Here is a 24,477-nt window from a genome sequence, read left to right on the forward strand (position 1 = left end):
ATCTGGTCCATAATTTTCACAATTTTTTTCCTCTAGGACGTTTTGTATAAACAACACATGAAGTCATTATCGAGCACGAGATCTGGGATTGTGGTCCATATGTATCTCCAGTTCCTCGACAGGATACTGGTTCGGACTGCATCTGCGAGAGGCAAAATGCGACAAAATCCGGTCTATCAGTTAGCTAGGAAGATCAATGATCCTGGCTACACCTTCCTCCTTGTTTTCAGAGGATACTCGAGTCCTCTTTTCCGCCAGTAACATTGAGTCGAATTCCATTTGGAATCCCCTTTAATATCAGAATTCAATTCAGTTTAGAAGAATTCAATCGAAATATGCTGTTTGGATTACAAAAATACAAAAATTAGATTGCAAGTGCAAAATTTGCATTGGATTTGATCAAAATTCAATTCAATTGGTTTCTTAATTTTAGATCACAAAAAGATTACTCATTCTAAAATACATTCCAAAAAAAATATTATTCAGTTCACTTCCAATAAATTCATGAACATTGCAAATAATATAATTCATTTACAATTGAACTGAATTCAATTGAGAACTAAAATGAAATCAAATCGGAGTGTAAAAACAATGAAAGGGGACCATATACCAACTAATGCTCATCGTACTGTATCGAAATAGTAAAAGGAAAAAAAACTAATAAATAATTAACGGGAATGAAGAAGGATAAATTCACAGCACTGAAACCAACTTGGATTGGTTCAAGCGATTTGACACCTGTTCTCTTTAATGAGGTCTCGTGTTCTAGTCTTGTGAATGAAAAAAATCAACGCTGGAATAGTTTTACCCCTTAGTGAGCTATCCCGGCTCGACTGAATTAGTCGGGGGCCATTGAGTTTCTGGATACCAAGGGCACACCGAAAACAAAATTACAACGCTAAGAATCCCAGCACATTCGAGCCATGTTAGGAAGAGAACGCGAAAATGAGAGATCGAATGCTACTATTCTTATAATTTATATATAGGAAATTGGTATGATAGGATAGGAATAGAAATAGAAATGATATAAAGAAAAAATCATAGAATTCTTGTTCCTATAATTTCGTTTAAGACATATTTTGTTTGCTTGAAATATCGTTCAAGATGGGCTTTGATATTTAAACAGATCTTGTAGGATCCATCCAATTCTACTTCCGGATCTCGCGGATGGAGTTGGAGACTCTTCGGTTGGAGAAAATGAAGGAATCAACAGATTTTTTATACAGCAACAAAAGCAGCACCCTATGTTATTGTTTTTTTCTCAATTTTCACCGCCCGTAACATTTTTAAAATTTGACATTCTATAACAAAAATCACAATTTCTCTACTAAATCTAACAAAACGGATGTTAGAAAAATGGACGGAAAATGGCAGACCGCGGTACACATGGATGCGACACGTTGATAAAATAATATTTAAAAATTTTTTAAAATAAGGAAAAAAAAACAAAGGGTGGAAAGGGGTGAGGGTGAGGCTCCCTAATCAGGAATTTTTTTTTCGGTTGATAGAATTTATTTATTTATATTTATGGGGTGAAGAAGAAAAACATATGACTTGGTTGGACGTGCCGTTACTTACAAGACCGTGGTAAAATTCAGTTCATTTCTTTTCGCGTCAAAGTCATTTTTTACCGTCGCAGTAAAAGAGAGAAGGAAGAAAGGTCCTCGGCCATTGTCTAATCTCTGAATCCAGAAGGAAGCTCTCGAGAGCTGAAGCACACCATCACCAGCAGCAGCAGAAGGAGGGAGGCGGAAATGGCGAAGTCGAGCGCCGACGATGAGGAGCTCCGGCGAGCCTGCGAGGCGGCGATCGAAGGCAAGGAGAAGGTCGTGATGTCGATCCGCGTCGCCAAGAGCCGCGGGATCTGGGGCAAGTCCGGCAAGCTCGGCCGCCACATGGCCAAACCTCGAGTCCTCGCCCTCGCCAGTATGTTGCTCTTCCTCTCCATGGTTACTTTAGGACGCTGATGAATCGTGCTGCTTCCAGTGATGTATGTGCTGCTCCGCAGCTCTTAGCTGAACATGTGAAGTCGCGCTTGATCAGCTGGTGATCAGCTAGCTCACGGTCGGGTTAAGCTCTTCGGTTAGCTTAGTGGATGCTGACGTCCGCGCACATTGTCCGATTGATGAGCTTAGTGCGTGTTAGGAGACGCATATATGCTTTAGCATTAAGCAGGCAACAAGTATATCAGTGTCGATGCAGAATCGATCTGCCTCCGTTTCTCTTTCTTGTCTGTGATTTGACATCGCCGACATCTTATCTTGGAGATGCTCATCCTGGAGCGCTTGCCTTCACCTAACTGTAGACTTTCTGAATTTCGGTTGATTGGCTTTTGTCCGGCGGTTAAGCTAACAGCTTTGGCCATGTAGACTGCATCTTGAATGCTTAGGTAAAACAGGGTGCATAAATTCTGCATATGGCATAGGCTTTTCGTCTATCTAGCTAAAAAAGGCATAGGCTTTTCTTGTGCCTGATTACTTCCGTGAAGCATTATTCCTTAGTTTACAGATAATTCATACTCAACTGCATGGCCATAGGTTTGTTTTACTTTTACTCGGACTGTTGTTTGACGGAACTGGGTTGGGGATGATGGTGGTGGGTAAGGGAAAAGGGAAATGATCACAACTGGCACGAGAAACATTTCGTGTTCTGGAAAATCTGTTTATAGTGCATTGCTTTTAGTGATGCTACATCTGTTGCTTGTAGAAATATGTTCCCAACACAACCCACCATGTGCATTTTATTTTGCAGAACGCTAGAATCACTCTGTTTTCGTTTTGCATGCAGCAACATCAAAAGGCCAAAGTGCAAAAGCTTTTCTTCGGGTTTTGAAATACTCCACAGGTGGTGTGCTAGAGGTATGTTGAACTCTTTTCGAGCAATTCCTTTGTGTTGAGCATGCCATAACCTGAGCTTTGCATAGACTTTAAAAATAGCTAGATGGACAGGGATGGGCCAACATCTTGAAATTTCCCTTCACATAAAGAACAGCCAGCACCACGATCTTTTAGGCGCTCTTTATATCTCTTTTGCCCCTACATAAATGCTAAATGAGCTTATGATGAATGTTTCATTGTTCGAGGCTAGGCCTACTCCTGTGTTTTGAGCTGTATCTTTCTGGTTGGACTAGTCTAACAACCCATGGCCTTCTGCATCCAAATGTCTGATGGCCAAAGTAGCTGACAGAATTCTTTTTATTAAAGCAGTACATGAAAGAAATAATTGCAATTTGGAATGCTTTGCCTAAAACTGGACGTGTAAATGGGATTAAAATCTGATGCATTCTAAGGTGACAAAAGTTTGTAGAAGTGTGATGATCCCCTATATAAATGTCTAATGATTTCCATTCTATGTGTTGTTTCTTATTCTGTCACAAGTTACAATTAGTGGTGAATTTTTTCACATATACAGCCAGCAAAGTTATACAAGCTGAAGCATCTTACCAAAATTGAGGTTATGAATAACGATCCAAGTGGATGCACATTTATGCTGGTGAGGCCTTTGATCTATATTAATGTCATTAGAGATTCACTTATCTTGCAATTTATCTTTGGAAGCTTCTGAAGCAGTTACTTCATCTGCTTTGCACTTTCAGTTTCAAATTCTTGTATCCTCTTAGTTTTTTCTGCATCTAGCTTCTTACCAATGTCTTTTTAGGGATTTGACAATCTTAGAAGCCAAAGTGTTGCTCCACCTCAGTGGACCATGCGGAATACGGATGATCGGTGATACCTACTTATAGTCAATTGAAGCATCCTCTTGGATTATATTTTTTGCTTTCTTTTGAATTTATAGAGTTATCACCTCCAGTTGGAAAATCCTGAAGTGTTTATCTTCTCTTCCTTAGGAATCGCCTTCTACTTAGCATTTTAAATGTATGCAAAGATGTACTTGGTCATCTGCCGAAGGTAGTCGGAATAGATGTTGTTGAAATGGCTCTTTGGGCTAAGGTGAGTATGATTCATAATGATTTAATCCACTTTCAGTTTCTATAACTGAGCTGTACTAGCATATATTGTTATAGAAAATATCTTTTTACACCAAATGATTTATTCAATCTTCATAAAGTGGGAGCGTTTATAAGTGCAATAGAGGTTGGTAGTGCTAGGTTACATATAACATAGTATTCCTTCAGATAGCTTCACGTAGTATGCAGTAAGAGGAGCACTATCTTAATGTGCTCATACCGTACTATCTGATTTATGGTCTGTGGATTTAGATCTATTGATGCATTCTGGACTTAGAATCGCCTCAAGGGGAAAATTTGTGTTCATACTGAAGTACCCAGAGCATCGATTAGGTTACCAAATTGTCACTATGCCCAAATTCATTTTCCTTTTCTTGTTGAGGATTTTTCCTCTTAATTTTATCTGTCACACACACACACACACACACACACACACACACATATATGTATATTAATGAGAATCAATTTGATGCAGGAAAATACACCTACAGTTACAAGACTAACAACTCAAAGAAGTGTGCCAGACAGTCCTGTTGCTGCTTCAGCTGCAGAAAGTGATCTGAAAGTGAATGTTGAGAAAGAACTTGTCTCTCAGGTTGAGGAAGAGGACATAGAGGCTCTTTTGGGCACGTATGTTTTCCTTGGGCTTCCCTCCTGATGTATTCCCCTTCAGTGTGCCTGGGTTTAGATTATCGATTACTGATTTTTGGTGGATGTGTAAGCGGAGAACATTCTAGTATACTGAAACACAGATATAATCACTCATAAATTTTTCATGCAATCCCCAACTTTTTGGTTCTGTCTCTGTTTTTTTTTTTGGGCACCTTATTCTTGGATTTTACTTTTACATAACCAGTATCAGGAAAATATGCTAAATCCCGTTGCTCATTTGTGTCTTTGTTTTATCACCAATCTTGAGGATTTTTCTTTTTTAATCTATGGCAGTTATGTTATGGGTATTAGTGAAGCTGAGGCTTTTTCTGAAAGGTTGAAGCGAGAACTTCTTGCATTAGAAGCCGCAAATGTGCATGCCATTTTGGAAAGCGAACCATTAATAGAAGAGGTAATTTATCTCCTTTATTATAAATATGGATGTCTTCGGTTTTCTTGTTCACTAAGGTGGTGTTTGATAAATTAAGTGCTTAAAAATTAAGCACTTAATTAGTTAAGAAATCTAGAAGAGGGGAGGAATGATAAGAATGGGAAGATGTTTTGTGAGGGGTTAAGGGCAACAATAAATGAAAATGACTTACTTCATTAAGTCAGAATTTATAACTTATTTCATTAAGTGGTTTTTGGCATAATGATAGATCTTATCTCTAATCTTTCCCTCTTTCTCCCATTGATTTTTCCTTATGACTAACTTGGAACAAATTTTTAGGCACTTATTTGATTAAGTTAAAACAAGCACATCCTAATATTATGTTAGTTTGATTACTCATCTTGATTGTTTATAATTTTGATGGCATAGGTTTCAATTTAGAGTTGTGATGTTACAATGATAATTTCAATCCCTAGCATGTGCACTTGAATTTTTCCAAGGTGCCCATCTTCCTGTGCAAACCTGAGTTGTGTTACTAACTTACTAATTCCCTCGTATAGAACTCTACTGAATTGCGAGTTTTGTTACTAACTTACTAATTCCCACTGCATATAGCAGAGCCTGTTTGTGCCAAGTGAAATTGCTGAATAACTTTCTTGACCAACTGATGATACTGGTTCTCTTAAGTTCATCATAATTAGTGCATTGCTTATTTGATCTACTCTGAACTTGCAGGTGTTGCAAGGCCTTGAGGCAGCAACACTCTGCGTTGAGGATATGGACGAATGGTTAGGCATCTTCAATGTGAAGCTTAGACATATGAGGGAGGACATAGCATCGGTAATCCCTACCGTGCTTTTATATGTGATCGTACTTCTGTTTGAGTTTTGCATTATTGGTCTTTTGCTTGTGCTTAGCTTATTTGCTCACATGGAAATTTTAGTGTATTGTTCTTTCTGGCCTTGTTGCTTGTGCTTAGCTTATTTGTTCACATAGAAATTATAGTGTATTGTTCTTTCTGGCCTTGTTTCTTTAATTGAATACTTACCCCAATGCTGCATTCTAGGCCACTAGGGATATATGTCTTTACAATAGCAATGAAAAATTCTATTAAAGGAATACTATGAGGGTACCACCCATAGATAAAAACCAAAAGGGGAACATAAAACCCCAGCAAGAACAAGTACATGAAAGACTTTTTACCAAATCCATGACCAAACATTTCTGCTGCATTCTGGGTTGAGAAGGGTCGTGAAAGGCATCAGATTTCTGCTGTAACTATTAATTGAAACATATTTTATTGTTAGCGATTGTAATTGTGCCGCTAAGGAGTTCAAGGGCTAATTGCAGCTATATTTTAAAAAATATGTTGTTATGCACTTTTTTCTTCTTCATTGATTTTCCAAATTTGGTGATACAGTAATGCTTCTCGTATTGACTGAAAATTATACTATTGCTATGGACAGTGGGTTTGCTCAAAATTGTAGATGATGAACCATTGGGGCCTTTATGAATAGCTGCCGTACCTGATATCTGATGCTTTTGAGTGGTTGCTTCACTTTAGACGTTTGTTGTCCTTTTCTTATAGGCTTTCTCAGATGATTTGAACATATAAATGTTCAGAAATTGTTTCTTTTTGGGCTTCTTTTCCTTTGTTAACTGAATCGCTTCCTCCAGATTGAGACACGCAACAATAAGTTGGAGATGCAGTCTGTAAATAACAAAGCATTGATAGTGGAACTTGATAAGCTTCTTGAACGGCTGCGTGTTCCTTCCGAGGTATGTTTTCAATGGCAAAGGATTAATTAATTATGTGAGGTGTCTCATGTTTCCTTGTCCTAATGATGTGCTATCTTTTGTAGTATGCAGCATGTCTAACTGGGGGCTCTTTTGATGAGGCGAACATGCTTAAAAACATTGAGGCATGTGAGTGGTTGACTAGTGCTTTGCGAGGCCATGAAGTACCGAATTTGGACCCTAGCTATGCAAACATGCGAGCTGTAAGCAGTCTTACCTATCCTTTTGTTCCAGTACCTAGTTGGAGAATAGTATCTAGCAGTTTTTTGATATCAATGAGTTGCCACAAGTTCTCTGTTTTTTGAACTTATGAGATTGCTCCATTCATGGAGTCATGAAGGATCCTAGGTTTTCTATCGCATTGTTATTGATATTCTTTTGCTTTGCTGACATTGATATGGACCTAATGTTGGCCTAAGTTCTTATGCACATAAGTTTTTGGAGATAAAGCATAAAGGTTTATTATCCAATTAGCATGACTAGTTTTTGGTGAAACTGCAATTTCTAATGGATGGAAAGGGAATTGTGGCTCCAGGTCAAGGAAAAGAAAGCTGAACTTGAGAAACTTAAGTCTACATTTGTTCGAAGAGCCACTGAGTTTTTAAGAAACTACTTTGCTAGTTTGGTGGATTTTATGATAAGTGACAAGAGTTACTTTTCTCAGGTACTTCATTCTGCCCCAATTTCATTCAATCTATGAAATTTTGATTCTTCAGAAACTAACTTTAGTTCTCCAATGTCAAACAGCGGGGACAGTTGAAAAGGCCTGACCATGCTGATTTGCGGTATAAATGCAGAACTTATGCGCGCCTCCTGCAACATTTAAAGGTTACATTTGAAATAAAGAAATTTCCTATATGCTATTGGTATATTTTGCCGTGTTCTTACTTTTTGTTCCTGCCTTTTCAGAGTCTTGACAAGAACTGCTTGGCTCCATTGAGAAAAGCTTATTGCAGCTCCCTCAACTTACTTCTTCGCAGGGAGGTACAACTTAGCTGCTCATAAACTTATTTCCTCATCTTATGCGAGTCACCTCATCCATCTATTCTGCTTATCGTATTTTCTTTTGCCTCTTCTGGGGCATTTTTTCTCGATTTACTTGATCGTATGGTATTGTGATTATATATTATTTGTGATAATTGTTGTCTGCTCTTGGAAATGTGATCTGGCAATCCAAAATATTGTGACATATCTTGCAGTTCCATAAAATTCTGTAAAATTTTATGTCAACACAATATGTTGATTCTTGAGATTGTTTTCTGGTTAAATTCTTTTTATCTCAAATGCTGTGAACTATGATAGAAGAAAGTCTACGATTTTACTGAGTTTGCTGATATTCTAATGTGCCACACAGAGGATATTTTCATACTGGAGGGACTAATTGTAAATTGTATCTGAGATATTCATGATTATCTACAGGCACGTGAGTTTGCAAATGAGCTTCGTGCTAGTACAAAAGCATCGAGGAATCCCACAGTCTGGCTTGAAGGTTCAACAGGCTCCAGTCAAAGTGTGAACAATTCAGACACTTCTACCGTTTCTGAGGCCTATGCGAAGATGCTTACCATTTTCATCCCACTCCTTGTGGATGAGGTTAACTTTTTGCTAGCATACATTTATTTGGGGTCCTTATTTTATCTATCTGATTTTGGCCATTAAGGAAAACTTCATGGTTTCTTTGCAGAGCTCTTTCTTTGCCCACTTCATGTGCTTTGAGGTTCCTACACTTGTTCCATCAGGGGGTGTTAGTAATGGTACTATAAATGGGGCTCATGGTGATGATGATGATGATTTGGGCATCATGGATATAGATGATGATGATGATGGTAAAGCTGGTAAGATTTTTTTATTTTTTTTGAGACAAAGGCTCAAGTATGAGGATGGTCAATTGAGGGGAAAAACATATAATTATTTAGTCTATGATCATATTTTGTGGTGTCATGTATTGATGGCAATATCATATTTTCTTTTTTAGGCAAAAGCTCTGCCGAGCTTGAAGCACTTAATGAATCACTTCAAGAGTTGCTTGATGGTATCCAAGTGAGTCTTCTTTTATTCATATTACATTCCACTAGTTTATGTAGGTCAGAATTATTCCATTCTGGATCTTCCAACTGGTAATCTAATTAGTTTTGTGCAACCACTTGAGTCCGCCATAAAATTGTGATATTAAGCTTGCATGGTTACTGTACTCTGTCTATTGCATCGGACCAGACATCTGTGGTGAGATGCACTTCTAACTTTTATATATATATATATGTCCTTGTGCTTTTGGTTTATTGCGGGAGAGAAATAATGCTTCCTCCATACACATAAAGATCCTGGATTTTCTTGATGGATGAGAAATCTGATTCTGGATTAAGTGGATTCTCATGGGGATTTCGAACTTTTCCTGGTCAGTTGGATAACTTAGCCACCCAGTGATCATTTTTTGCATTTCATGTGTACATCTGTATGGATTTGCACCGAGTTATTTGCCATTAGTGAATCTGGTCTGTTAGAGATGCCACTGGAGATGGTTGAAACAATTGTAGTTGCACAGTAGTGATGGAGCTTCTAGTAATTTTGCACTATATGTGTTTCAGAATGACAATATAGTTTGTGCGTAGCAAATATTGTGCCTAACAAAGTCCTTTTATGATAATTGACTGGCTACTCTTCGACCTGCTTTTTTGCCTTGTTTAGTCCAAGAGCTCAAACATTTTACCATTAAAAATATTGAAAAGAAAAAGAAGAAAGTTTTATTAAAGGTTCATCTTGATACTTCACACTTTGGCAGTGAGTTGGCCTCCTGTCTGGGTTTTAACATCCAAGTTAAAAGCTCTGATTGACATTCTTTCGCCTATGTCAATTTTAGGAGGATTTCTATGCTGTGGTGGACTGGGCTTACAAGATAGATCCCTTACGCTGCATATCTATGCATGGAATCACAGAGCGGTACCTTTCTGGCCAGAAAGCTGATGCTGCTGGCTTTGTGCGGCTCTTACTTGATGATCTGGAGTCCAGAATTTCTATGCAATTCAGCCGCGTAAGTTATCTTTTATCTAGGCCAAGAGAAAGGACTAATGCATTATGATATTTGTCGCCTAATTCATGTTAGTATGTTTGCAGTTCGTTGATGAAGCTTGTCATCAGATTGAGAGAAATGAACGCAATGTTCGGCAGACTGGTGTTTTGTCGTACATCCCCAGGCAAGATTGCAACTCCTTGGGTTATTCTTCTTCTAATTCTTATGGGCTTCCATAGTAGTATTACTCTGAGGAAGCCTTAAAACAGGAAGCCTTAAAACTGAATGCTGCTTAAGCATTTTTTATCGTAATGGCAAAAGGTAGAGAATTTTGAAAAGGTGGGGACCAGAAAATAAATAATTGTTTGCCAATATTATGAGAATATGAAATTGCATCTGAAACACAAAATAGTAAAAAAAGAATGTTGCCATTTTCTTTAAGATTGCATTCTGAAAGTTTAGGATTGGCAGTTTCAACTTGTTTCATTGATTGAAATTTCGTAAGTAATGAATGAATAATAAATCTGCTATGCACTCTTTTGTTAATTGAAACAAAAAAATAGTTTCTCTAAATCTGAGAACAGCGTAGTGGATTCAATATTACTCTAGTCTTCATTAGAATTGGTTCGTAATGCATCACCACTCTTGTTGATACTGTGCTTTCTTCCCAGATTTGCAACTCTGGCGACACGCATGGAACAGTACATTCAAGGGCAATCAAGGGATCTAGTTGATCAGGCATATTCTAAGTTTGTGAGTAAATCATCTGAGCTGTTTTACTTATGCTGTCATGTACCAGATTGTATGTGCCATTTGCAATATCCCAAGGGAAGACAATCTTTCATATAGCCATAATAGGGTCACAGCAGTTGGTTTGAGGTCTGCGTAAGTTCTTGTCTAGTGGCATATCTGAAAAGTACTTACATGTGGGTATGGTTGGACAGGTCAACATAATGTTTGTGACATTGGAGAAAATTGCTCAAGCCGACCCAAAATATGCAGATATAGTTCTTCTAGAGAATTATGCGGCATTTCAGAACAGGTGCTTGTTTTATAATCCATGTTTTGTGGCCATGGCTTGTATCTCTTCATTTGATTTCTTCAAGGCAGAAGAATTTATTTGACTGAAAGTGATTATGTGCAGCTTGTATGATTTAGCTAACGTTGTACCTACCCTAGCCAAGTTCTATCATCAAGCAAGTGAAGCTTATGAACAAGCTTGCACCCGTCATATCAGCACGATCATTTACTATGTGAGGCTCCATCTATCCTCATACCATCTATTTCATTCATGTGCTTCCGTGACCAGCTCGAGGATAATACAGAACCTGACTTATATTGGATGTTGTAAATTAGAAATTGTGAACCAGAACCTTTTAGAGATTGGTAGTATGTTAAGAACCTTTCTGGGATTTGAACTGGTTTAGACCAGTGTGAAACATCAAATGAGATGAGTTCTCTAAAAGTTAGTCATTTTGGACTGGTGTCAGTGCTTTAGTGAAATGAGTTTTCTAAAAGTTAGTCATTTTGGACTGGTGTGAGTGCTTTAGTGAAAGGAATCAAAATCGTGTGCACAAGAAGATCTATCTTGTTTTCTCGAAGATGGGATCTTAATGCCTTCATGCCTGGACTACTCAAGCATGTTTTCTCCATTGTCGTCTTTGTAAAGAATATTATCAAACTGATGAAGATATTATGGTTTGTTAACATACAACTGTAGATAGTTGATCTAAGACTGTTTAATATTCGAGTTCCCTCAGAATCACCAGTCATTCTGACTAAGTTGTCTTCTGCAGCAATTTGAAAGGCTTTTTGCATTTAATCGGAAGATTGAGGATTTGTTGTACACAATCCCTCCTGAAGAGGTTAGTATGTGAAATTTGGTTGGTCAATTTTGTAAATTCCTTACCTTCTTCAGTGCCTACTCACTGATTTGGCTGGTTTTGGCTCTCCATGCGATTTCAGATTCCTTTCCAACTTGGTCTATCAAAGATGGATCTTCGGAAGATGTTAAGATCCAGTTTATCTGGTGTAAGTTGGTCGACGCCCTGCTGACCTGCATTTGATTGTGAACTTTAGTTTTGTAAGAAATGCTTAGCTTTGTTTCCGTAGGTTGACAAGTCCATCAGTGCGATGTACAAGAAGTTGCAGAAGAACTTAACGTCTGATGAACTATTGCCTTCTTTATGGGACAAATGCAAGGTATTCCTTCCTCCTCTTCCTAGAGCTTGTAGTAGTGTGATTTGGGCAATTTTACTGGTTGAAACGCGGGTATCTAACGGTGGGGGACTCGTGCTTCTTTTGGCAGAAGGAGTTTTTGGACAAGTACGAGAGCTTTGTGCTGCAGGTTGCCAAGATCTATCCTAATGAAAGCATCCTGTCTGTAGCTGAAATGCAGGAATACCTTGCTTCCATGTAAAAAGAAAATTTATGAGCCGATTTTGGTTGTTTGTATAATCTGCACGAGTTTATTGAATTGGTTCTTCGGTTTCTTTGTGAGACTGTTACAATACTGTAAAATCTCTTGTACAAGTATATAGCAGAATAAGTTAATTGTTTTCGGTTTCCTGTGTAAGTTGATGATATATTGGATTCTGCTGTTCAAAAAGTCTCCGCTGCATAGTTATTGATATTTGCTCCTTGAGGTTAATGAACAGTCTTCTTCTGGTGCTCATGCGTGCGGTAATTCTGCAAAGTGCTCTCGATATTAGAGCAATCCGAAATCCGAATAATGTAATGACAAGGAGCCCAGATAACGAAAGGTTGGAGATCGAAATGAGATTTTATCGATCTTTGCTACTTGAGAAAGTTTGTTCTCTGGAACTTGACATATGCACCGAAGAATAAACGAGTCCAATACCGCACGTAAGAGGAAATGACCGTTTCAAATCCAACTAGGGATAGGCTGATGAAATCACTATGTCCTTGAGCCGAGCCTGTGCCATCGAGGACTTGCCCTTATGTATGATCAAGAGGAGAGTTATTTCTTGAGGTCTACGATCGAACTCACTATCGACTCGAGCCTCAACGATCCCTGACGAGAAGTTAAAAGGTGCCAGCCTAAGCGGCTAGTCGGCATTGAAAAAGAAAACGGGAAAAGGGAATGATAAGGAAAATAGAAAACGGAAAACGGGGTGGAAAACAGAAAACTGGCCCCCATCCTCCCCGCCGTAAGTCCGGGGAAGCAGGCAGTTTGCTCCAAAGCTCCAGCTTTGGAGGCTCCGCTGCTATGAGAATGGAGCTCTGATGGACCTTCCTCTCCTCTCCTCTCCTCGAGCTCTCATCCTTCATTACTTCGATTCACGAGATAGAGATAAAGAGATGCTTCTGGCCTTAGCAGTCCCAAGCTTCATCTCCTCGACCACGGCTCACTCTGGTCATCTCTACTTGATCAACCCACGACCGCGACCACCACACCCTCGGAGGGTATCGGCGAAATCTAACCCGACGTTCGTCCCAGCCGCGCATCAGAGCAGGAGGAAGTAATCAGCTGCTTCTCGATGCTTCTCTCTCTCTCTCTCACGCACTTCGTCGAACATTTTTCCTGGTTCTAAATTTATCGCCTGGTATTCTTTCGCGCAGATGTGAGTGCTTCGATCTGCACAACGAGCTCGTTCCCTACGGGGAGGCATGGGCGTGGCAGAAGGACATAGTCAGGAAGAAGAAGGCCCTGATTGAGAACGACCAGGATTGCCCGGACACTCTGATAGCGCTGCAGCACCACCCCGTGTACACATTGGGGACGCGGAGCTCGGAGGAGTTCCTCCGTTTCGACCCGAAGGCTGCTCCTTGCGATGTTTATCGGACCGAACGAGGGGGAGAGGTCACATACCACGGGCCCGGTCAGGTATCCGATGTTTCTTTGATTCTGTAATGCGTTGGAGGTCCAGTATCAGGATAGCGTCGACGCGCTCCTAATAAAGATGTCCACTGAGAAGAAGTGATTCTAGAACTGAAATATGCATTAAAGTGAGACGACTTCACGGGATGTGCTTTGCTCAATGGCTAGACGTAAAAGTTAGCTTTGCCTGTTGGATGATAATAATTAAGCCTATAAATTGCACTTCATTACCCTGTAACGCAAAATGAAGGAACTCGTATTGGCTCCGTGTTGTAGCACTACCATGTAGAAGTGCTTCCCTATATTTCTTCTTTTGTATTAAGGGGTTGATCTACTGCTCTACCTTGTTCTGACTATTGATGCATGTGTCTGGCATTGTAGCTTGTTATGTACCCTATTATCAATCTCCGAAATCACAAGATGGATCTGCATTGGTACCTCAGGTCACTTGAGGACGTGGTCATTCGCACTCTTCTCTCGACATTCTCCATCAGGGCTTCTCGGCTCCAGGGTTTCACTGGTGTCTGGGTTGGTACGCAACTTGACAACTTCATATATACTATTTATCTCCAGTCTCACTTACTTTTCCCCTCATAAGTATATCTTTTTCTTTAGGCTTAAGCCTCTTCCCTTTGGTTGTACCCATTGGAAGGCCAAAAAGGTGTCAATGTTACTCAGAAAATTTCAATGACAAAATTATCGCTGCTGTCACAGAGTAATACGAACTATTAGTTCATTGTATTTCCACATTGTCTTGAAATGGTTAAAATTGCAGCAGTTGTATATTACCATCAGTTTAAGTTTGGCTTAGTGCAGCTTTAGAGTTCCTATTTCGATAACCTCGCATTATATACCGGCTATACTATTTTTGATATTATATATATATATATATATATATATATATATATATTTTTTTTTTTTTGATCCATCTTTTCTTTTGCCCTTAAGGAGATCAGAAATTGGCAGCAATTGGGATCCGCGTATCTAGTTGGATAACTTATCATGGTTTGGCTCTGAACGTCACCACAGATCTGACTCCCTTTCAGCGGATTGTTCCGTGTGGGATACAAGACCGAGGAGTTGGAAGCTTAAAGGGCCTTCTGAAGGAGAATTCACAATCTGAGCAAAGGGGGGCACCTTCAGATGATGGTGAACTGATTCATATTACCTATAATTCTCTGATTAGAGAATTTTCAGAAGTTTTTCAGCTCGAAGTTTGTCAGAGATCCGCCTCCTCATCAAGCATGTTAAAGAAAGAAGCACAACTCAGTTAACTAGGGAAAGCGTTGCTCTGTATTAATTTTATGGGATATTCTGGTAAACCTCTTCGGTGCTGAATAGGGGTGAGTTCTGCCACATATTGGTTTGTAGTCTAATACACACATGTACCAATCCAATTTTGAGCCCAGTAATATATCAGCCCTGTATTACTATATGTTTCCTTCGTGTTTTTCAATTCCTAACAAATTCCTAGATAGCTGGTGTGGTGCCTGAAGTCCTGAAGATTGCTTATCGAAACTGAACAAGATCAGAGCTTGGAGACCGAAGTTCATCCGTTAGATTGTCAGGGGGCTCAGGTTAAGTGGGGAGGCTTGTCATTAAGGTCAGTCTATTGAACCTTTTTTCTACTTGTTGGGATGGAATTAGTGACAACCCGTGGATTTCGGGTAGAAAACTGTCCAAGAAGATAGATGCATGAATACCCTTTGAAGACTGAAGATGCGCTTAACCGGAGCAGATAATAGGTTACATGGATATACCTTACAGTATCAGGATATCCCTTAAGTTTTACATCTCCAAGAAGATATATATGTGTATCACATATATAAATATACCTTCATTTTGCCAACAATGATACAAGAAGGGTCCGACGTATATATATAGGCTCAGGCACATTGACTCACAGAAACAGCTAGCCCTGTATCAATACTAAAAATCTCAATAGCAATTGCTTACACCTAGTGCAACCAAGCAAACATTACTCAAGCAAATGACAGGTCACAAGAAGATCAATCACGACCATCATTTTCTTTACATACAATGATTATAAGTACAGCAAGCACAATGATCAACAGTTATTATTGACCTCTAGCACGGAACAACCAGTATAGCTCATGATTGGTTTGAAACTTCTCCGGACTGAATGATTTGTCTGCCCAAAAGTCTTGGCATGATGCATTTACTGATTATACACGTGTTTGGGAATCCGAGGAGTGATGAGAACTTCGAGAGGGGTGGCCTTGAAATTGGTCAGCCCCATAGCTTCCTCCATGTCAACTGCCTCATCCCCCGGCGTCTGAACATCGAAAGCATGAAGAAAAGAAGCAAGGGCAAGGCCTACCACCTGGAGGCTCAATGAGATTCCGGGGCACATCCTCCTCCCACTCCCAAAAGGTATGAGCTCGAAGTTTTGTCCCCTAACGTCGATGTTCTTGTGGGATGTTAGGAACCTCTCAGGCCTGAACTCGGATGGGTTGGGCCAAACACGCTGGTCACGTTGTATCTTATGTAGGTTCAGCATAATTTGGGTTCCCTTCGAGATGAAGTAACCCAAGACATTGCAATCCTTCATAGCCTCATGAGGGACTGCTAAGGGCGCGGCAGGGTAGAGTCTTAAGGTTTCCTTGATGACGGCATGGAGGTAAAGTAAGTTGTTGAGGTCTGATTCGTTCACCTCCCTGTCCCTCCCGATCTGAGTGTCGAGTTCCTGCTGGATCTTCTTTAGAGCTTCCTTGTTATTGAGCAGTAAAGAGAGGGTCCATGTCATGGTTACTATTGTAGTGTCTGAGCCAGCTACAATCATTGCCTACAGCAAATATGTATGCGATGTTATACTCGCGTGCGCATGCACACATACAAGCACTGGTTATATTCGCCAGCCACATCGTTTATGTTTTACTAAGAAAACAAAACATATGAGCATTATGTTTTACCAGGCATGCTGCTTTGTTGATGGTATCAGAGTCGTAACCGCTGATCTCGGCATCATCTTCATGAATAGTTAATAGAACATCAATGAAGTCTTGCTCACTCTTTTCCCCACCAGCGCTCGAGTTCCTTCGAGCCTTGTGCTCGTCGAACCACTGTTGCACCACCCGGTCGAGCTTCTCAGTTGCCCTCTTCATGGCCTTCTCATGGCCGCCCAAGTCGAGCCACCTCAAGAATGGGAACCCATCAGCCACCACAAATCTCCCTTTGAGCTTCATGTACTCTCTCAACACCTCTCTCTCCTCGTCTGCTTCACCATGATTATTAAGTCGCCTCCCGATAATCATCCTTAACATTATGTTCACACTTAAGTGACCGAACCACCTTTTCATGTCCATGAGTAAAGCTCTGGCCGTCCTCGACGCATCAATGCTGCTGTAACTGTTGTTCATTTTTCGATATTCCTCACGTAGGTCCCTGATCAAGGTGAGGACCTTGGACTCGCGGACTTGCCGAAGGAGCGTGATCTGTTGGTCGGAGAGCAACTTGTGGGTCAGAATCTTTTGCGTGTGGCGCCAGTACGGGCTGTATGGGCTGAAGGCGACCACTGCATAGTTGTAGGTCATGACGTCTGAGCTTACAGACTTGGGCCGATTGGCGAATGCCCTGTCGTTGGTGGTGAGGCAGTCCTTGGCAAGTTCCCAAGTGTTCACCACCACAACTCTGCGGAGGCCCAAACTGATGGTGAAGATCGGGCCGTACTTGTCAGCCATCTGGGCCAGGACCAAGTGGGGAGGGAGGGGACCACCCAAGAGGTGTAGGTGACCGAGTAATGGCCATGAACCGCCCGCATCAGGGACCGTTTTCGTGCCCCCGGCTAATTGCTTCTTGCTGTCATCTCCTTTCCTAATAATAAGACTTCTTGTAATGTAAAGGATTGACAAGATTAACGCAAAGAAAGTGATGAAAAGGATCGGTGCAGACATAGAGAGATGAGCTGAATCCTCCATGAATGACAAGACTGTTCTTTTTGATGATTACAGCCACCACCAATCGATCAGATCAGGCAATAGAGAGTGGAGTAGGAGGGCTTTTAGTGTACGTATAATCACTATCTTAATACTGTTATATACTACGATGAAGTTGCCAAGAAAAATCAGAACGGGCACTCGAACATTATAGCCAGAAAGAAGACTACAAGATTCCCGAACTGCCATTCCTGATATAACGGCTAACTGATTGTCCAATCCGTCGACGTCATTTCTCGGTTCCATTAAATTATGTTATAAATATTTTGTTACTTCTTGAACTTCAATCGCTCTCAGTGTTTCGCTCACACTCACAATGATTTATCACATCTGCAAGTTTTGCAGAACAGTACACAAAAGAACAATGAGAGAAGTAGAAAGGAGATGAAGAAGGGAAATCTTCATTAACTGCTTGTGCGCGTACATACACCATCGACCCTTCTTACACATCAGACCATAAAACAACTTAAAATACATGCTTCCGACAGTTAACATTTAAAATTCAAAAAACAGAAACTGTCTGACTTCACTCCTAAGTTACTGCTAACTACAAAACAATCTCTAGCATAATTCATGCCATTGTAAGGTGTTGATTCTTGTGCTCAGGCTAGGTTCTAATGATGGAGACTCGGTGCTTTTTCACTGGAACGATTCTTGTAATGAGACAAAATCTGTTCTCCGGAATTTGGTATTTGCAGCGAGGAATAATGATTCCAGACCAGAGGATATAACCCGCTCATGAAATCCAACAATGATTTGCACTTTGGACCACGATATATATGTACCTTAATAATCCAACAATGATTCTTTCGATAATGATAGGATGGATCCTGCATATAGAGACACAAAGATGATGAAGAAAAGAGACCCCCCATTTCGATTCTGCAAATATTCAGGACTTTTGTAAAATCTGTGTGAATTATTTTGGGACTTTTGTAATTTATTTTGAATTTGTGTACTTTACTTTTTTTGTTAGTAATTTATTAAAAACTTAAGTAATTTACTACCAATTGAAATAATTTACTCTCATTGTATAGTGCAACTGATTGCACTATAGATTTTCCCTTCTTATGACCGTAAAACTCAAGCAAGCAAGAACGTTATTCAAACACACAACAGGTTACAAGAAGGTCAGTCACTTCAGTTCGGGCCAAGGTCGAGATGATCATAAAACAAAGCAGTTTATTTGCCCGAAAGTCCTTTGACATGGCGCAACTACTTGTAATACACGTGTTTGGGAACCCGAGGAGAAATGAGAACTTCGAGAGGGGTGGCCTTGAGATTGGTCAGCCCCACAGCTTCCTCCATGTCAACTGCCTCGTCCGCCGGCGTCTGAACATTGAAAGCATGAAGGAAAGAAGCGAGCGCAAGGCCAACAACTTGGAGGGCTAGTGAGATTCCAGGGCACATCCTCCTCCCGCTCCCGAAAGGTATGAACTCGAAATTTTGTCCCCTAACATCAATGTCCTTGTGGGTGGTCAGGAACCTCTCAGGCCAGAACTTGGATGGGTCGGGCCATACACGTGGGTCACGTTGTATCTTATACAGGTTTAGCATAAGTTGGGTGCCCTTGGCAACAAAATAGCCCGAGATGTTGCAGTCCTCGATGGCCTCATGGGGGATGGATAAGGGGCCTGGAGGGTAGAGCCTTAAGGTTTCCTTGATGACGGAATGGAGGTAAGGTAAGTTCTTGAGGTCCGATTCGTTCACTTGCCGATCCCTCCCGATTTGGGTGTCGAGTTCTTGCTGGACCTTCTTTAGGGTTTCCTTGTTGTTCAGCAGTAAAGAAGTGGCCCATGTCATGGTCACTGTTGTAGTATCTGTGCCAGCTAAAATCATTGCCTACATGAGACATTCACATGATTGCGATCAGGAAAAATGTCGTAGTAAATAACCTTATTGTTTATGTTTTACCAAGAACAAAGACACATATGCACTATGTTTTTCCAAGATGCCAAACTTAATTTAGATAAGATAATCTTACTTATTTTGTCAAATCATTTTTATAAAAGATAACTTTAACTATTAGATAAGATAAGATAATCTTCCCTCGTGAAAATTAGAAGTACGATGAAGTGGAGCCACAATTGTACTTTTCATATCGGTCAGTTACGTGATAAACTTGTCCTATCCCATGCTCATGCTCGTTCTCGCAATCAGCACGTTTGCACTATGTTGTGATGTCGCAACATGCAAGTCACAACAGTATATGATTTACAAGATCGATCATCAATTGTCTGCTGTATATCCAAAACGGACATTTCTACAGTTGTTTTATAGTAAGAGTTCCATGCATGTGCATCAGTGCATGGAAATCCAATTCTAAAAGTAGGATATACATATATATTTATATATGTATGTATGTATGTACGTACGTATATAGATTTTTTAAATCTCAAGAATTTCTTGGAGGACAGTTTGATCACAACGCGTGTCCCGTGGCAAAAATCACTATCTTGAAACTAAAATCTAAACATATTTAGAAATTAGAGCACAACATATCACAACACAAAAAGTCTTACCAAGCACATAGCTTTGTTGATGGTATCGGAATCATAACTGCTGATCTCCGCATTACCGTCAAGATTAGATAGCAAAACATCCATGAAGTCTTGCTCACTCTTTACTGCACCAGCCTCCCCATCCAAGTTCCTCCTAGCCTTGTGCTCGTCCAACCATTGTTGCACCACCAGGTCGAGCTCCTTGGCAGTCTTCTTCATGGCCTTCTCATGGCCGCCCAAGTCGAGCCACCTTAGGAACGGGAGCCCATCGGACACCACAAATCTCCCTATGAGCTCCATCCAGTCCCTCAAGGCCTTCCTCCCCTCCTCGTCGCCTTCGCCATCATCATGGAATCTCTTCCCCACAATCATCCTGAACATTATGTTCACAGTGATGTCCCTGAACCACCTTTTCATGTCCACGAGCAATAATGATGCTGGTTCAGCCCTCGAATTACTGATGCTACTGGCGTTCTTTCTTCGATATTCCTGATATATGTCCCTCACTGAGGCGAGAACCTCAGACTCACGGACTTGCCTGAGGAGGCTGATCCGATGGGTGGAAAGCAGCTCTAGGGTCGAAATCTTTCGCACATGGCGCCAATATGGGCTGTATGGGCTGAATCCCACCATCGCATAGTTATAGGTCAATATCTCCGAGCCCAGAGTCTTGGGACGAGTGGCAAATGCCCGGTCGTTGCTGGTGAGGCACTCCTTCGCAAGTTCCCAACTGTTAACCACCACGGCTCTGCGAAGGCCTAACCTGATGGTGAAAATCGGGCCGCACTTGTCGGCCATCTGAGCCAGGACCAAGTGGGCAGGGCGGGGACCGCCCAAGAGGTGGAGATGGCCGAGGAAGGGCCATGAGCCGCCCGCATCAGGGGCCATCTTTTTCGTGACGTCGCCAGCTGATTGCTTCTTGCTAGTATCGCCGTTCCTAGTGATAAGGCTTGTTATGTAAAGGATTGACATAAACAAGGCAAAGATGGTGATGAGAATGGTGGGTGCTGACACAGAGAGATGATCAGCTGACTCCTCCATGAATGACTCTTCTTAGTTGATAAGTTAGCTATTAAAATTTGGCAAGGAACACAGATTGTAAAGAGGATGAAATCTATAGCTACGCTCAACGATAAATATATATGGAGGGCGGCCTAGAAGAACTTAGTTGACTGTATATATAAATCATTTGTCTAACATTCTTAAATTTTGTTTCTCATCAGTCGAGGGGGAAAACGTATCCGAAATCGATAATTTTCTTTGCAGTTGTTATCGGGATTCAATTAAGAAACGTACGCCAGCAAAATTTTTATTTTTTATTTACTCTAAGTTCTAGTCTTTACCTTGGAATTAGCGATTGTCTAACTTGCACGCAGGAAAGGATAAAAGGTGGCTCGCATTAGTCCTAAGGTAGAAAAGTACAGTAGTCGAATGTTCTACTTGTGCAACGTCACTGATTATGGTGTGTCCTCCTCTTTGATTTGTCCATCCACTAAATATTACAAGATAATGTTCCCGTCAGTCTTGCCCATATTGTTCAGAAAGGTTAGAGATATATTAATTTAAGGCATGGCGTGAAAGGGAGAAAATACACAAAGAACGGGCCAGCCGCCATAACAGTCGCAACCTCGTCGATGTCGACCATTTTTCATCCACAGGAAACTATGGTACCAGAGATCGGCGAGGAAGTCTCAAGACCGTTGGATTAGGAGGGGTCACTGGTTCCTGGGGCAATTGATCGGACTCTAGTATTAGCACCCCGTTTTAGTCCACCGGCACTCGAGAACCATTAAGGAGGATCCTACTTAATTCCCTCGGTGCATTCACTACATTTGAAACGGGGCATTTCTTTAATCTGACTGCAATTTTTTATTTTTTTAGAAAAAAAGAAAAAAAAAGAAGAAAAAGCTCTCCGGGACAATTCTAGGCATTATGTGTGTCAATTTTAATTTTCAAAGTTCAGAACAATATTCAGGGCCATGAAATATTTCTCTGCAAAATATTGATCATCGAATTTTTCTGCACACAACGATGGTCCCACATCATTTTTTGGATATCCGATTGAAAAGACGAGGATTTCATGCCTTACGTGCATTAAGTTTAATTTTTCAAAATTTGGGATGATACTCGGGGCTGAAAAATATATTTCTGCATATTGTTGATTCTCGAGTTTTTCTGAATGCAACGGTGGTTCCGAAATATTTTTTGGATATCGAATTGAAAAGACTAGAAATTCGGAAATAATTGACAATTACGATCGACGCATGTCGGAGGTTCGATGTCGATTTTTATCGAGATTCGATTTCCGTCAATACAAATTGAAATTCTCATAGAGCCGATCATTTTTCGAATTTCTCGATTTCAAAGTTTTTATTCCGAAAATATCGACGAATCCCGGGAAATTAAATTATCGATCAACGAATGCCCGTTCGAGCTAATTAATGAAAAAAATAATAATGAAAGTGGAAAAAAAGGAAAAAGGAAAGGGGGAAAGGCGGCAGATGGGTCGGCCAAATGGCCAAGTTGGCCGACCCATGCCATGCTCCCTCCCTTATGTTTTCTTTTGTTCTTCTTTTTCCATTTTCTTCTTTTCTTCTGGTTGTTTTGCAGCATATGCCCTGCTCTCTGACCAACTCTTTAATTTTGTTTTCTTTTCTTTCTTCTTCTCATTGTTCTGCGGCAGATCCTGCAGCCTTCTGCTCCACCCATCCCGCTGCTTCCTGCAAGCTGCAGCTCCTGCAACATCCATCCATCCCATCCTTCGACCATAACCTGCAACTCTTTCTCCTCTGGGACAGCTGCTCCATCTGATCACAAGCCTCCCTCTCCTCTACTGCTCCTCGATCATCTCAGCATCCCCATCACCAGCCCCACCATCTCCGGCTCCATGACCTTAACGAGCAGCCGGATCATCTGCGGATCCTCATCACCCCTCTGCCATCCTCTCATCACAGCCATTCCCTCACTCTGATCAGCACCATCTTGATCCTTTGTCTTCTCTTTTCCTCCCTCTCTGAACAGCTAACCATCACAGACCATCATCATCTGCACTTCTCTCTCTCTCCCGATCCCTCTCCGTTCTTTTCCTTTGCTTTACGCCACACCAGCTTCTCCTGACCTCAGTTCACCATCATCTTAACCTCCTGACACCATCATCTTCACGACTTTTTATCACTTGCAGCTCCCTCTCTTCCTCAGCCATCCCACACCGGCAAGGGCTCCCGAGCTCAGCCTCTCCAGCTCACTCATTCTCACTCTCATCTCCACTGATCCCTCTTCCCATCATTCCCTCCTGATCACTCTCTCCCGATCACCTCAGCCTTTCCATGACCATGACCACCTTCCTCTAGCACCTCTTGCTTCGACCAGCCCCTGACATTCTCACCTCTATCTCTTGCTCCTCCCCCTATCTCTCGGCTCCTTCCCTTCCTCTCGACTCCCTCCTGTTCATCACCACCACCACACACCAGCAGCTTCCTCCCCTTTTCCTTCCCCTTCATCAGCAACCATCACCATTTTCAGTTCTGTCATCACCTTCACCATCCATTCTTTTTTTCCCTCATGCTCACCATACAACAGTGACCTTCATTCTCTCCCTCTCTCTCTGTGTCTCGGGCTTGGGATGGACCAATAGCACACATATCAGGAGCAGCAGTAGAATTCTTGGTCTCCTGATTACTCACGGCCTTTCCCCAAGCTGTCAACCTCCTTGGCATTGCTCTCCTCATCCCTTTGCCTTTACTGCGAACTGTTGGCTCTTTTCGACCTCCCGAGCTGAGCTACCGTCCCGCCTTGTTCTTCTTCTACTTCCGTTCTTGCGGGTCTCTTGTCCATCTTCCAGCTCCCCTCAAGTTTCTTGTTGTTCCCAACTCGTTGTGCTGTCGTGGTGATCTAAAACAGTTCGTTTCAGCTCGGGATTGAGGGAGTTTCAAAGTTTCTTGAGTTCTTCCCAACATTGGTTCGGGAGAGATATCATACCCGGGCTTAGTGGCATGATAGGACTCTTGTATTTAGTTAACTCGATATTTGTGTGTGGATGACAATGATGGAATTTGAGTTTTTGCCAAAAGTAGCACGAACCGGAATAAAGGATTGAACTCGGGTTCTTAAAATCGGCGCGTGTGTTATGAACCGACTCGTACATGAATTTGGCATTTTAAAAAGAAAAATCGGGCTTAAAATCGATTGTTTGAAGTCAGAGCGAACCCACATGAATTTAACCTCATGCTCATTCAACTCTAAAGATTAAAATTGACTAAAGAAATTTTAAATCGGCTGAATTTGATCATTTGGACCTACAACCGGCAAATTAAGTCTTGATGTGATTGAACATGCCCATGATTGTATATTGTAGTGTTTGAATGCA

At 41.1% G+C, this 24,477-nt stretch overlaps 5 protein-coding genes across 8 annotated transcripts; 3 read left to right on the forward strand and 2 right to left on the reverse strand.

Moving 5' to 3' along the window:
• The first annotated feature begins 1,656 nt into the window (after nucleotides 1-1,656).
• LOC116214963 (exocyst complex component SEC3A-like) lies at nucleotides 1,657-12,463 on the forward strand. The gene is made up of 25 exons (XM_031550503.1): nucleotides 1,657-1,926; nucleotides 2,788-2,858; nucleotides 3,412-3,492; nucleotides 3,658-3,725; nucleotides 3,848-3,950; nucleotides 4,443-4,597; nucleotides 4,913-5,030; nucleotides 5,745-5,849; nucleotides 6,687-6,788; nucleotides 6,872-7,009; nucleotides 7,342-7,470; nucleotides 7,554-7,634; nucleotides 7,716-7,790; nucleotides 8,226-8,399; nucleotides 8,491-8,641; nucleotides 8,782-8,846; nucleotides 9,664-9,834; nucleotides 9,918-9,997; nucleotides 10,485-10,566; nucleotides 10,758-10,855; nucleotides 10,958-11,066; nucleotides 11,610-11,678; nucleotides 11,779-11,844; nucleotides 11,926-12,015; nucleotides 12,122-12,463. The coding sequence occupies exons 1-25, from the start codon at nucleotides 1,755-1,757 to the stop codon at nucleotides 12,230-12,232; spliced, it is 2,664 nt and encodes an 887-aa protein (XP_031406363.1). The 5' UTR covers nucleotides 1,657-1,754; the 3' UTR covers nucleotides 12,233-12,463.
• Nucleotides 12,464-12,895: 432 nt separating this feature from the next.
• Nucleotides 12,896-15,089, forward strand: LOC116192472 (octanoyltransferase LIP2p, chloroplastic-like). Of its 4 annotated transcripts, none has more exons than XM_031521028.1 (4): nucleotides 12,896-13,295; nucleotides 13,396-13,660; nucleotides 14,036-14,186; nucleotides 14,606-15,089. In XM_031521028.1, exons 1-4 carry the CDS (start codon nucleotides 13,060-13,062, stop codon nucleotides 14,926-14,928), a joined length of 975 nt encoding a protein of 324 aa, XP_031376888.1. In that variant the 5' UTR covers nucleotides 12,896-13,059; the 3' UTR covers nucleotides 14,929-15,089. The 4 variants fall into 4 exon arrangements, with proteins under 4 accessions (XP_031376888.1, XP_031376889.1, XP_031376890.1 ...); XM_031521029.1 differs by having other exon boundaries at nucleotides 14,036-14,182; nucleotides 14,611-15,089; XM_031521030.1 differs by having other exon boundaries at nucleotides 14,036-14,182; nucleotides 14,603-14,739.
• A 655-nt stretch (nucleotides 15,090-15,744) lies between these two features.
• Nucleotides 15,745-16,457, reverse strand: LOC116192473 (xanthotoxin 5-hydroxylase CYP82C4-like). Its single transcript, XM_031521031.1, has one exon. It carries the CDS (start codon nucleotides 16,455-16,457, stop codon nucleotides 15,834-15,836), a length of 624 nt encoding a protein of 207 aa, XP_031376891.1. The 3' UTR covers nucleotides 15,745-15,833.
• LOC116192474 lies at nucleotides 16,375-17,622 on the forward strand. Its single transcript, XM_031521032.1, has 2 exons — nucleotides 16,375-16,860; nucleotides 17,056-17,622. The coding sequence occupies exons 1-2, from the start codon at nucleotides 16,670-16,672 to the stop codon at nucleotides 17,195-17,197; spliced, it is 333 nt and encodes a 110-aa protein (XP_031376892.1). The 5' UTR covers nucleotides 16,375-16,669; the 3' UTR covers nucleotides 17,198-17,622.
• Nucleotides 17,623-18,678: 1,056 nt separating this feature from the next.
• LOC116197552 (cytochrome P450 CYP82D47-like) lies at nucleotides 18,679-21,275 on the reverse strand. Its single transcript, XM_031527725.1, has 2 exons — nucleotides 20,133-21,275; nucleotides 18,679-19,452 (listed from the first exon to the last, which is right to left on the reverse strand). The coding sequence occupies exons 1-2, from the start codon at nucleotides 21,150-21,152 to the stop codon at nucleotides 18,826-18,828; spliced, it is 1,647 nt and encodes a 548-aa protein (XP_031383585.1). The 5' UTR covers nucleotides 21,153-21,275; the 3' UTR covers nucleotides 18,679-18,825.
• Nucleotides 21,276-24,477: the final 3,202 nt, after the last annotated feature.

Source organism: Punica granatum, chromosome 1 (genome assembly GCF_007655135.1).
Source record: "Punica granatum isolate Tunisia-2019 chromosome 1, ASM765513v2, whole genome shotgun sequence".
Taxonomy (NCBI): domain Eukaryota; kingdom Viridiplantae; phylum Streptophyta; class Magnoliopsida; order Myrtales; family Lythraceae; genus Punica; species Punica granatum.

Excerpts from the sequence above, each read along its gene's own strand:
- LOC116197552 (XM_031527725.1), bottom strand. The coding sequence starts at position 21,152 with ATGGAGGAGTCAGCTGATCATCTCTCTGTGTCAGCACCCACCATTCTC. Across the intron at positions 19,453-20,132 it reads TCAACAAAGCTATGTGCTTG|GCAATGATTTTAGCTGGCAC; the intron begins GTAAGACTTTTT and ends TGTCTCATGTAG.
- LOC116192473 (XM_031521031.1), bottom strand. The coding sequence starts at position 16,457 with ATGATTGTAGCTGGCTCAGACACTACAATAGTAACCATGACATGGACC.
- LOC116192474 (XM_031521032.1), top strand. The coding sequence starts at position 16,670 with ATGAAGTCTTGCTCACTCTTTTCCCCACCAGCGCTCGAGTTCCTTCGA. Across the intron at positions 16,861-17,055 it reads AATCTCCCTTTGAGCTTCAT|GTCCCTGATCAAGGTGAGGA; the intron begins GTACTCTCTCAA and ends TTCCTCACGTAG.
- LOC116214963 (XM_031550503.1), top strand. The coding sequence starts at position 1,755 with ATGGCGAAGTCGAGCGCCGACGATGAGGAGCTCCGGCGAGCCTGCGAG. Across the intron at positions 11,679-11,778 it reads ACACAATCCCTCCTGAAGAG|ATTCCTTTCCAACTTGGTCT; the intron begins GTTAGTATGTGA and ends ATGCGATTTCAG. Across the intron at positions 11,845-11,925 it reads TAAGATCCAGTTTATCTGGT|GTTGACAAGTCCATCAGTGC; the intron begins GTAAGTTGGTCG and ends TTGTTTCCGTAG.
- LOC116192472 (XM_031521027.1), top strand. The coding sequence starts at position 13,060 with ATGGACCTTCCTCTCCTCTCCTCTCCTCGAGCTCTCATCCTTCATTAC. Across the intron at positions 13,661-14,035 it reads CATACCACGGGCCCGGTCAG|CTTGTTATGTACCCTATTAT; the intron begins GTATCCGATGTT and ends CTGGCATTGTAG. Across the intron at positions 14,187-14,602 it reads TTTCACTGGTGTCTGGGTTG|GAGATCAGAAATTGGCAGCA; the intron begins GTACGCAACTTG and ends TTTGCCCTTAAG.